A 12,332-nucleotide genomic window follows, 5' to 3' on the forward strand; every position below is an offset into this window, starting at 1 on the left:
TTTGAACTGTTGCTGCCTTTCCCCTTGTCTTTCTTTTTGAAAAATTAATATTTATAGGTACTGGCTGTCTGTTTGTGAAGTCAGTCTTTAGGAATTCCCAGTGTGGGGTCTCAGGACTGTAACCAGACTTAACCTCCCAATCCAGATGAAAGGTGCTCTGAGAGAGAGACGGTGTTGTTTGGCCGAGCAGCAGAGCCTTGCCTTCAGACAGCAGGAATGTGGGATGTCTGGAGTGGGGGGCAGGAAGCGAGGAAAGAATGCCAAGTATGTCCATGTTTGTCCAGGGCTGGCTCTCCATTCAGCCCCCAGTGACGTGCTGCGAGGGCCAGCGGGTATAAAGGAGGCTCCACTCTGCAGTCAGAACTCAGATCAACTCTTCTACCGAAGCTAAACTCTAGCTTTCACCAAGAAAGGAAAAATAACAAAGACAGTGAGCCGGAGCAGCAGTTGGGAACAAGACAAGAGATCAACTTGATCAGAAAAGTTTCTCAAGCTCAAAACTTTGACGCTAAAGGACGACTTTTTCCGAGAAGGTGTTTTTGGAAGAATCTAAATTAATTACTAACGAGAGAGAAGATGGTTGCTGAGATGAAGAAAATGATTTTGCTGCCTCTGCTGTGCATCATGCTTTCCTACATGGTAAGTCAGAAAAAAATACTTCATTTTAGTGTTTTGGTGTAGGCTTTGGCTTTAGCTGGACTTGAATGGTGAAGCCAGTGCTTTAAACTTGTCTTAAGAGCCAGTGTGTTGGATGTGTGTCTGTGTTTCTAGCACACAACGTGGGCATGATATTTACCAGAGAATGTGTCTGTGTGTGTGTGCCTGTTTTCAGGCTGCAGGTCAGGAGTGCAGCGGCCAGTGTTCGTGCCCGTCCACCCCTCCTCAGTGCCCCCCAGGTGTCAGCCTGGTGCTGGATGGCTGTGGCTGCTGCAGGGTGTGTGCCAAACAGATGGGGGAGCTCTGCACTGAGAAAGACGTCTGTGACCCGCACAAAGGCCTCTACTGTGACTTCGGAGCGCCCAACAACAGACGCATAGGAGTTTGCACAGGTGTGCCACTCGTGGCTGATCTTTTCTATGACGTCTGCAATAAATCCAATGTGTGAAGCGAATCATGACCCTTCTCTTGCAAATTCTACTCGACAGCTCGAGACGGAGCCACTTGTGTGTTTGGCGGCACGGTGTACAGGAGCGGAGAGACTTTCCAGAGCAGCTGCAAGTACCAGTGTACCTGTCTGGACGGAGCCATCGGTTGTGTGCCTCTTTGCTCCATGGACATCCGGCTGCCCAGCCCAGACTGCCCCAACCCAAGGCGTGTGAAAGTGCCTGGAAAGTGTTGTGAGGAGTGGGAATGTGGTTCTTCCGACACAAAGGAGAATGAAACTCCCACCACAAAAAGCTTCATGGGCCCCGTTTTGTCTGGTAAGTGTCTGTTTTTGAAGAACACAAGGCTACAGCAGGTTACAGCATAATTAGCACAGTTTTTCTAACCCAGTGTTTCCTCCTGTGTTTACAGCATACAGGAAGGAGGAGACCTATGGCCCGGATCCTTTTATGATGAGAGAGAACTGCCTGGTTCAGACGACTGAATGGAGCGCCTGCTCGAAGACATGCGGCCTGGGAGTATCTACCAGGGTCACCAACGATAACCGTGAATGCCGCCTAGAAAAACAGACCCGGCTGTGCATGGTGAGACCATGCGAGTCTCAGCTGGAGCAGAGCATTAGGGTGAGTTCTCGTTAAACAGCACCACACTCGTGACCTTTGGGCATATCAGTAAAAGAAACCCTGCTGAAGTTGCTCTTTCCTCTTTTTTTCCCTCATGTAGAAAGGGAAAAAGTGCATCCGTACTCCCAGAGTCTCCAAACCCATGAAGTTTGAGATCTCCGGCTGCACCACCACCAAGTCCTACAGGCCAAAGTTCTGCGGCGTCTGCCTGGACGGCCGCTGCTGCACCCCGCATAGGACCACCACCCTGCCCATGGAGTTCAAATGTCCCGATGGAGAAGTCATGAAGAAGCACATGATGTTCATCAAGTCCTGTGCCTGCCACTACAACTGCCCCGGGGAGAACGACATCTTCGAATCCATGTATTACAAGAAGATGATGGGAGACATGGCGTGAGCCGCTCCTGGACGAGAGGCGCTTTTGACTTGAAAACAAACACAACTCCATCTCATTTTGCAGCTCAGTATATATGTTTATCATGTTTTATTTTGCCATTTTCTCATTGTAAAAGTAGCCCAGGCGCTCGTCTTAGTGCCTGTATGTTTTGTACAGCTGATGAACATCAGCCTCATAGACTCAGACAGAGGGTTGCTTAGCAGCTCCAAAAGATCCCTGCACTATAACTTCTTTTTTTTTTTTTTTTTGACAAACCTGCTGTCAGGTTTCCGCCCATTTCCCTTGAAAGCCTTTTTACAAACCCGTCCATTTTACTGTATGCATTTTATACCTTATCTAAACGTTGACCTCCTCTCTAAATGAGGTGTCTAATAAGTCCCTCCACCCTCCCCAGTCCAAGACCAGACCTGTAAACTCTAAGCAGCTGTAGAGGGAGCATGCAGTCCACAGCAGGCCAGTGTTCCCCTGTCCAAACAGGTCTGAATGTGTCCTTGTATGTGTGTGTGTGTGTGTTTGTGTGTCTAAATTTTAGCCTTGTCTGTGTGTACGCTTTTCACTGTGCTTACAGAGTAGAGGAAAGGTCAGAGTTTCTGCCCTGGATGAGAAAGCAAGCAGCATGCTGAGTTTAGGGTTAGATAATGGAGTACAGTGGGCTTTGCCACGGCACTGAGAAAAGAAGGAAAAAACATTTTGACTATTACTGATTCAGGTCAGGAGGGGGGAAAAGCATCTACAGGAACAAAATGTCTATTTTGTACAAAAATAGAAGAAGAAGAGACTGGAAGAATTGTAATTTCATTCCTTTAAAAAAAAAATACTGATGTATATACTTTGTATATATGTGTATAGTTTAAGTTAATTTAAAAAGCCAAAATGTTTTCTGTGCTTCAAAATGTATCAGTGGTGTATTTTTGGTTATTTTTTACTATTTTATTGAGAAGTGTGACAAAAAATGTTACATGTTTTACTTTGTAGCTGGAAATAAAATCTTATATTTTTTATACAAACATGAACTGGTCTGTCTTTAACTTTGATCCGAGACTGAGATCCTGCTCCGCAACGGCTTCATTAGCTCTTGGCTTTCAGCCGACATTTGAAAGCACATTTAACAGTAGCTCTGCTAAACTGTTGGGTTTTGACACCTTATGAACTCGTGCATCACTCACTCAGGAAAAAAAATAGCCTCAGTCATCGGAGCAGGCCTTCAGGCTCAAGTGATTTAAAGGGGCGTTCAACATAAAGTCTTTGTTTAAGCTAATTGAAGTAATCTATAAAAATCCCTCCATTTATCTACGACATTGATGCCTTACATATTCGTGCTGGTTTTTTGCAACATGGTGCAGTGCAAGCACTCAAGAAAGCTGTGTGTCATGCAATTAAATGATGTACATAAAACGTCTTGATGCATTCTCAATCATCCAGGAAAATAAATCTCCAAAAGTCGATTCTGTTCATCTGGACGTAGCGTATTCTGGGAGAAACGTTTCGTCACTCATCCAAGTGACTTCTTCAGTCTCAGCTGACTGCAGGATTCCCCAATCTTATAAACAGTACATTTGCATAATGACTGAAACCAGCCCACTGAAGGAACAATGGGCTGTGAGGTCAGTTCCTTAATCATAATTATGAATGAGAATTTGCATAATTATGACAGAAATATTATAAGAGAGGATGTTTTAAATTTAACGGCATATGCATTTATTCATGTGTTTTCTAGTTATTTTTGTAAAACGCATAAAGGAAAATGGAAAAGATTCCATGCAAACATGACCATTGTGCATTTTAATCATGCTGTTGTGTTACTCGCCTTTGAAAAAAGAGGTAAGAGTTGGTCTAATGCTGCCATCTGGTGCCCTTTCGAACTCACAACCTTAAAAACCCTGAACTATATTTGTACCAGCTGGCTAAATAGTGTAGAGATGCAAAGTTCCAAATATAACCAATACAAAATATCCAGTAAACACTATCACCATTGTCACTTATCTGTGATCTCTGATTAAGTTCAGTAACTAAATTTTTCTGTTGAATTTTCTGTGCAAAACCTACATTCAAATGCAGCATTCAGGCTTCCTAAGACTGCATTTGTCTCACTGTACATGATTCAGTTGAGTCATGCCTACAGTAGCTATATTTACTCGAGTTGCCAAAGAAAGCAGAACTTTCACATTGTAGTTTCTCCACTGCCCACGTTGTGTTCTTGACTCCTTCCAATCCATGTTTCGCTCGGCAGCTCTCGACATATTGCTGTTAAAAATGCAGCATTAAAAAACCCCAGCTAACACTGTATGATAATATCTACGCTAGATATTTTCTTCTTAATAGTAACAACCAAAGAATTTTCATATTGCTGCCAAAACGAAGGTTAAATTGCCCGTTGAAAAAGAATGTCAACAGCCGGTGTGTCATGCTGATGATTCATGTTGTCAGCTTTGTCGCCCACAAACAAGCACAGACTGCATCTACACTTGTAATTTAAGTTTGCAGTGGATCCTATAGGTTTGTGTGGGTTGTGTAGATCAATCTATACAGTGCGATGGTCCTGTAATGACTCTTAATACTCTCCCTTTAATATGTTAATAATAAGCTGACTTTAGAGGCATGAAAAACCAGTCACCAAATAGAGAATTCCAGATAAACTATTCAATTTATTGATTTTCTTACATAAATTCAGTACAGATCACACCCCAGACATTAATCCGCTAAAAATCACTTATTGCCTTGGCTTGATTTGCATCAACTGCATCTATGACAATTATCTAAGTCTTCTCTATCTTTAACTTTGTAAGTAAATGCGCATTCCAGAAAGAGCTTTGTACATGTATACATGCCATTACTGTACAACCTCACCTTGTAGGTGTATACCTGGATTTGCCTTAACCTTTCGCAATGAATCAGTGCGCACCGTTGAAATTATCTAAAAAGCAGAAGAGATACGTTTACAGAAACAGAGACGTGATTGTCGGAGAAAATGAAGCTGAACAAGTCGCCTTTCTTCGGGAATCTTCTGAAATGTTACGCACGCAAATGCACGGTACGCGCGCACTTGCGTGTTTGTTAGTATGCACGTCTAGCTGCAATGTGCATCTACTGTATGCTACTCTATGTGAACGTCACGAGTGAGGCCGCGGCGGTCGGGCCTCCTCAGGAAAAATAGCGGAAAGACAAAAATCTTGTCACACATTCACACGCTCTCTGTGGAAACCAGGCAGCTGGTAAAGCGGAGGAGGACGAGGAGGCAGAGGAGGTTGCGGTGTCAAACTTTGTTCCAATCTCTCCCTCTCGCTCTCTCTCTCCCTTTCGATTTCTCTCAGCCTCGCCGCAGCTCGTGGAGTTTCTGGGCAACATTTTCAAGCTCTGACTCGATGGCTGCCAGACTTTCAATCTCAGGCTCCTGCAGGTATAATGAGAGGACAGCGTGTGAGAGAAGGGACACCAGCAGTGCAAACAATCATATTTATCCGTGGCTCGAATGTCCTATCTATTAAAGAGAGCGCAGATATTGTCCAGAATGGCATCTTTTACCTTCAATTTAATAACAACTGTGTTGCAGTTTGCATCCATCAAGGCTATTGCAGTGTAAATAGCTTCCTTTCGAGATATTGCAGGAAGTCAAGCTGTAGGAAGAATCCTGCTTTAGAAGCAAACAGGTAAAACATCCTGAGGAACAATTTCATTGCATTCAGGAAGGATTTCCTTCTTACTTGCTGAGAGAAATCCCTCATATCTAAATATGAATGTATCATTAGCAGAGTTTAGTGCTCTTGAAGACTAGAAACAGCCACACACTGTATATCGAAGATGGATGCAACTGCTAGTTCTAAGAGGAACATTCTGCATTCTTTCTAATGGCCAGCAGGGGGCGACCCCTGTGATTTCAAAAAGAAGTCTGGTTGTGCAGATGTCTGATGGAAATCTAGACTTTGGTTCCTTTGATCAGGTTTTCTGATGCATCTGTGGTCTCAATCACTGGTTTTATAGCTTATTGGATGCGACCTGATGGTCTTTGGTATACTTATAGCTGAACAACACAGAACGGAGATGTCCATCGCTAAGATCTATGGTTTAACTCCCAAAAAGATAATCAAACACTCCATCACCAAAATGGAGGAAGTACATAATCGGTTCTGTTTGTTTGTCTGTTTGTTAGCAGTCTAGCGTCCACAGTTTCCAAGATTTAATGTTCACATTTTGTTTGATGGAAGACCCCCAATAACAGCTTGAGATGATTTCATTTTGGTGAAAGTTATGTCGTAGTCAAGCTCACACCAAATGTAAAAAAATCAGTATAACTTTAAACATTTTTTTATAGCTTGTCTTATCAGCTTTACAACAATATGTTTGGACTATTTTTTCAGCACGTCACCTTACAATGCCACAGCGATGCTGTAACAGGCTGACGTCACCATGTGGTAATAAAAACATCATAAAACTTAAAAGTTTAAGTATCCTCTTTATGCTCTCTGTGTTCTTGTTTGTGTCATTATTAATTAGCGGTTTTATTGGAGGTTATATAAAAACAATTTCCAGTTTTTATTTTAAGCTAAGTTGTGGCTTGCTATATGTCCTAACATGTGGAAAGATTCCTTTAAGTGATTTAGCACTTTTTATTTTTGTTTCTCGGACCGTGAATCTCACAAAAGAAGAGGAAAGCACACCTCTGACTTTCTGCTGGCGCTCCCTTCTTCCTCCAACCCCCTCCTCTCCTCCGGTGCTCTTCGAGCAATCATCTGCAGCTCCTTCTCCTCTGGACTCTTCTGAGCATTTCTTTTCTTCTTCTCCTCCTCCTCTGCTATCTCATTTGAATGATGAGGCACTTCATGTTGCTCCTCCTTTGTGGCTGCTTTCTTCTTCAGCAGCAAAGGCTTTGTCGCCTTGGTCCACCGCTGTAAGCTCTCCCTGTTCCCTCGCTTTGTCTCCTCCTTACGTCCTTCCTCTTTGCCCTTGTTTTTATGGAAGAGTGAGAGCCTCTTGGTCGTCTCTTCCTCTTCTTCATCGGACGTTTCGTCTTTTGATTTCTTTCTGCGTGCGTCTCTCTTCTCATCCGATCCATCATCTGGGAATATAAAAAGAAGAAGATTTATTTGTATTATTTTTCTCACTGAAACACCTCTGCTAGGCCGCTGCCAGAAAAGTCTCCACCATCAGCAAGATTCCACTTCTTGTAATGAAATATTTCTTGCCAGCTGGCAGCACCGGACCTCAGTAGTGCTAGCAATGCTTTATGGGAATTATCAGCATGGCTGAAGCGACCAGATGACTTGGCTGAAGCTCCATTTTGCAGAATCAGTATCACTATTTCATTGTACTCAAAATAAAACAATTTCTCTGTTGAACATTGCAGAGATAGAACGAGCTGATTGCAGTCTTGATAACTTTAGAGGGTATGGGGAGATGACTGCAGTTGTAACCGAGCGCTTGAATTTTCCAACAGTGAGCTACTCATTCATTCCTGTTGACGAGCTGTCATTTTGCCAGCCGTGCTGGCCTCGCTCCCCTGCGAGCGAGGGGGCTGAGATTCATCATGTAGATGGAAGTGCTTCCATCAATCAGCCAGCCCTGAGATAGCGATAGATTTGTTTCAGCGCCGTCTCTCTCCGTCTTAAGATCCTGCTTCTACCATTAATGTTACATCTTTTCATTTGCTTTGAGTGGCCTGTATTATCAAAATAAAAAACTCTCAATCTCCTTTTCCAATTTCCTCATGTTACTTTTACTTTATAACACATAAATTTGAAAGAAGGACCAGGAAATGTGCGCTTGCCTTTGCTCTCCTCTTCTGAAATCTCCTCTGCTCGCTTCTCGTCATAGCCTTCTTCATCTTCCTCCCTCTTTTCATCCTCGCCCTCCCTCCACTCTGCAGACTCAGAGACGTGGCTTCCCGGGCTTTCATCACTCTCCCGTTTCACCTGCACTTCTTCAGCTTCGTTGTCCCCCTGCAACTCGCCGTCTTCCATGCCTGCTTCCTTTTCATCTTTCCCAGTACCCGTCCTCTTGGACAGGATAGATCGTTCGCCGGGGCCTCCTAAAGCCTCCAACATGGATCGATCTGAAAATAGGGGAGAGTGGGGATTTAATTTACTAGAAGAAATTGATTTTGTAGGGATGTTAAAAGAAGGCGCTTACACAAAAGTACTACAGTTTATCATGTTTTTGATTGACAGGAGGCATATGTAACCCTGACAATTTGGTACTGGCACTGATTTTTAGGTATGCTGTTATGTGGAAGGATGTCATACATGTTCTGATTTCTTTCCCTCACAGAGCCTCAGCAGAAGTTAAATGTACCTCAGCACTTTTGATGCGTTTTTCAGCGCGACTTTGCTGAAAAACATAAATAATGGAAACTATACATCACTGTCACAGCTGCTGCATTTAACCCACCGATTAGATACGCCATAAAAACTAAAAAGCATGATGTATAGGAAGGTCCAGCTCACCAGGGGCATCGTCTGTAGCCTGAAGGGTCACTGCTGCTGTAGGCGTATCAGCTCTCCCCTGACCACCTTAAATGAAAATGAGTCGCTCGAGCCTTCCATCGTTCTTATCTTCATGCACACGTAAACGAGATGAGTAATCCGTGACTCACCTTGAGCAGCGATCTCCTGCATCTCCTTCAGAAAGTTTTGATGACGAAGGATAGTAACAAGTCGGTCATCTGCACACACACACACACACACAACCACATTAAAATGCAAACATATAACAGTGAAGAAGAAGAAAAATAGCAGATAAAAGGCAGGGAATCGATGCTGTAGGGGGTAAATCACAGGTGTACATCTTTCCCTTTTCACTGTTTTCAAAGGATTCAGAGACACGTTTTTGTGGACTCATCAGAGTTAATTGCCCTGGAATTTACTGCTTTCAAAGCAAGAGCACAATTAATCATTTGGCCCACAGAGACTCCCACAGCAGCAAGCGAGCACTTGGACTTTCTGCTGACCCACAAACAGCACTGCATATAGCATGCAGCAGCAGGAGCAAGAGACAGACACGGTACTGTATCGTGTTCTTGTATCAATCAGTGATCTCTCTTTTCCTTTTACTCCTCCTCTCCATTCTCCTTTCTTTCCATCCCCTACGGTGGTGTACAGTTTCACGCTCACAGCACCCGCTCAGTAGCAAACGCTCGATGAGTAAGGCTGTGATTGATTTTTTTTGTGTGTTCTTTTTTTACAACAAGGACGACATCAAGGCAAAACACCATCTATGTAACCGAATCGTCTTTACCGAGTCCTAGTGACCTCTCTGTATAAAACACTCTGCAGCAGACTTTTACCCAGCATTCACTGCATCAATCCATTAACCTTATGATCAGAGCGCTATGCACTCGTTACGAGAGAACGGTGGATTTCTTCTAAAATACGGCACTTTTCCAGCAAGGCCTGGCCTCTTTTAATCCGCTCTTTTATGTGGGAATGACAGGAGTGAGGGTGGGGATGATGATAATAACTGACCAGGGAAATCTGTATGAATCTATAAACAGGGAGCGACCTCTACCAGTGCCCTCGCAAATTGGTAAAGGTTAGAAATGATGTAAACATACATCCATTTTTGATTTTATTCCCATGGGGCCAAATCGGAAAATATGATATCCCGAGGCATTTAACATAGTAAGATTAAGAGAGCCATCAGTTTTGTGATGAGCAAGCACTTGGCAACAGAGGGGGAAAATGCATTATAGCTGATTAGACCCTCAGATTAATGAAATGTAAAACTAAAAACTAAAACACTGCCTCGATGGGGCAATATGAAGGAAACGCACTGTGTTTCTGCAGCATGTTTAAGATATGAGGATGTTAAGAAGAGGTCAGCAGAGAGGATAACACCATCCAACAGTCTGGGAAATGTTTTTTATGTGAAAATCTAAGTTTTATTGGGACTAGATAATAGCCAGACTGTGGGTTATCTTACAGTCCTTATGTGGATGCAGCCTGTGTGCAGTAGAAGAAGAGACATGCTTCAGTTTTATGTAATATTCTAACACGTAATTGCAAAATCAATTCTTTTTCATTAACAACTCATTTTTTAAGTGCATGTTGCCTGTGCTAATTTAAGCTATCAATGTAGTTGTTTGCAGCACTGCGCCATGCTAACAGCCCCCTTTTAATGATAAAGGACATTTGATTATGCTCAGTGTTGCCGATCTGTCTTCCTTCTTTTGCTTACCCGTCTTCAGTGTGACCAAACACTCCTGACTGACAGGCATGGGGTGTGGCCTCGATAGGACATCTGCCAGCGCCTCCACGATGCATTTCATCACCTGTGGATGCACACAATCCAGAATCAGAGGAGAGACAGTCCCCAAATGATCCCACAAAAAAGTGAGAATTACAGTAAAACAAGCTGCTGTTGCAAGCAAGATGAATTAAACTGAATCAAAAGCAGCAGATGAGTCTGAGACTCTTTGAATGCATCTTGTGTGCTAACTCATCCACTAATTGAAAGATATAAGTCTCTTTAGATGAGGGATCAAAATTATTTCAACTCCCATTGCGCCAATGGGAGATGGCATCTTTTTCTTCTTCTTCTACTTTTTTTTAAAAGCTGCCCAGCTTCTTCGCACAAGACCTTTGAAGTGATCAAATTCCACATTTCCCTTTAGCAGTCTTGTCTCTCCAAACCTTATTCTGGAAAGCTCTCTCTCTCCCTCCCTCTCTGTCAGTGGATTTAGCATCCTCAAAATCATGGAGGTCAAGGCCCTCCGTTGCTCTCAAATTGCTTTCTATTGATTTTTACAAAGTCAAATGTTGGGTTTGCCTCACAATGAAGGTGCTTGAAGCGTTAAATTATTGGGATTAAACATTTCTAATCACTGCGTGCCTTAAGAGTGCAGCTGGAGAGCAGCTAGAAGGCAATGCAGTGGATTTGTATTATTTGTCATACGGACAAGAAGAATATCCCTGAATTATCGATTTAAGAAGGTTAACACTAACCTGCACTAGTTTCTTTTTCGCTTTTTTTGCTTTTCTGTTGCTACAATAAAACTAATATTAGAATAGAAAATGTTACCAAAAACAATAAGAAAATATTTACCTTTACGTCCTCATTCTCCAGCTGACTCGAAGTCACTGGCAATGAAAGGACTGCAAGAGAAGAAAGAAAATCATGCATGTTCATTTGTTCACATGCTTTTCATAATCCCTACAGCTCCTGTGTGCGTGTGCGCTTTTCTTTCCTCACTCGCTGTGTTACTACAAGCCTCTGGTTGTTTTAGTAACGAGAATAATTGTGCCAAAGGCGCAGGTGAATTCATTGCAATTAAAGATGTGCTTGTCGCTGTCCTCGGTGCGGAACCCCGGCGGTCACAATACTTAATGCAGATTTCCTTCAACCAACCGACTGTGTCTTCATATCGCTCAACTTCATCAAGGTTTAGCTGTCTGATCTTTTTCTTACCGCAGCTAGACAGGATTGTCAAAAGGAACAGTCCTCTCCCGATCATGTTTGGAAACGAGGCGAAGTAGCTCTCCAGGAATAATAAAAAAATAGCGAAGCTTTTATCAGAAGGTTAGGTTTCTCCCCTGTAAATCAAAGTCGGTGAATTAGGGACGCATTCTGAACAAAACTTAGCCGCCTTTCGGTATTTCTGGAGAGCTAGATTTTCTGCAGCATCGGTGACCCGACAGCCTCCGTCCTCTCCGGTCTCTCCACCAAGACGTCGCCGCAACAGCACCCTTTTTATAGCGTGAGCTGGAGAGAGGAAATGACATCATCCTGGGACAAATAATTGCTGTTGTACCTGAACGTACCTCGCTGGTTGTCAGGGCGTGTGCCAGGTCAGAGCGCCTCAGGTATAAAAGTGAGCATCTCTATCCCCGTGTGCTGTTTGAGCATCGATCATGTTTTTTTTATCCTTTGTATGGTTTAACTGGAAGCATATGTAGGTTTGGGTAAGAATTCTTCAGTTACCTTAAGAGAAAAGTCGACAAAAAACACATTTTTTGTGGCTTTGCTTCTGTACACCACCACAGTGGAAGTTTATTTATTTTTTTAATGAATTTTTGATTGTGTAGACTTTAGCTTTGATTCAAGAGGTTTATCTTATACATTTGATTTTGAAAAAAGCAACAACCGCACAGGACAAAGACACACAACAATGAAAACAGGATAAAGGGGGGTAGACGGATGGCAGGATTTTGAATAAGTAAGAAGGAATATGAATGGTGATGATCATCATCCTGATACATATGTTTATCCGCACAATTACC

The 12,332-nt window shown here is 42.9% G+C and overlaps 2 protein-coding genes across 2 annotated transcripts; one reads left to right on the forward strand and one right to left on the reverse strand.

Annotated features, from left to right (window-relative positions):
- The first annotated feature begins 354 nt into the window (after window positions 1-354).
- ccn2a (cellular communication network factor 2a) lies at window positions 355-3,131 on the forward strand. The gene is made up of 5 exons (XM_085133402.1): window positions 355-639; window positions 833-1,049; window positions 1,146-1,421; window positions 1,516-1,727; window positions 1,828-3,131. The coding sequence occupies exons 1-5, from the start codon at window positions 577-579 to the stop codon at window positions 2,122-2,124; spliced, it is 1,065 nt and encodes a 354-aa protein (XP_084989528.1). The 5' UTR covers window positions 355-576; the 3' UTR covers window positions 2,125-3,131.
- Window positions 2,353-11,789, reverse strand: LOC146501416 (uncharacterized). The gene is made up of 8 exons (XM_085133401.1): window positions 11,521-11,789; window positions 11,158-11,207; window positions 10,291-10,384; window positions 8,711-8,779; window positions 8,562-8,627; window positions 7,886-8,170; window positions 6,780-7,177; window positions 2,353-5,515 (listed from the first exon to the last, which is right to left on the reverse strand). Exons 1-8 carry the CDS (start codon window positions 11,564-11,566, stop codon window positions 5,432-5,434), a joined length of 1,092 nt encoding a protein of 363 aa, XP_084989527.1. The 5' UTR covers window positions 11,567-11,789; the 3' UTR covers window positions 2,353-5,431.
- Window positions 11,790-12,332: the final 543 nt, after the last annotated feature.

Source organism: Neolamprologus multifasciatus, chromosome 15 (assembly GCF_963576455.1).
Source record: "Neolamprologus multifasciatus chromosome 15, fNeoMul1.2, whole genome shotgun sequence".
Lineage (NCBI taxonomy): Eukaryota > Metazoa > Chordata > Actinopteri > Cichliformes > Cichlidae > Neolamprologus > Neolamprologus multifasciatus.

Coding starts and splice junctions, on each gene's coding strand:
- ccn2a (XM_085133402.1), top strand. CDS start 577: ATGGTTGCTGAGATGAAGAAAATGATTTTGCTGCCTCTGCTGTGCATC. Junction 640..832: donor GCATCATGCTTTCCTACATG/GTAAGTCAGAAA, acceptor GCCTGTTTTCAG/GCTGCAGGTCAGGAGTGCAG. Junction 1,422..1,515: donor CATGGGCCCCGTTTTGTCTG/GTAAGTGTCTGT, acceptor CTGTGTTTACAG/CATACAGGAAGGAGGAGACC.
- LOC146501416 (XM_085133401.1), bottom strand. CDS start 11,566: ATGATCGGGAGAGGACTGTTCCTTTTGACAATCCTGTCTAGCTGCG. Junction 7,178..7,885: donor TTCAGAAGAGGAGAGCAAAG/GCAAGCGCACAT, acceptor TTATATTCCCAG/ATGATGGATCGGATGAGAAG. Junction 5,516..6,779: donor GCGCCAGCAGAAAGTCAGAG/GTGTGCTTTCCT, acceptor TTATACCTGCAG/GAGCCTGAGATTGAAAGTCT.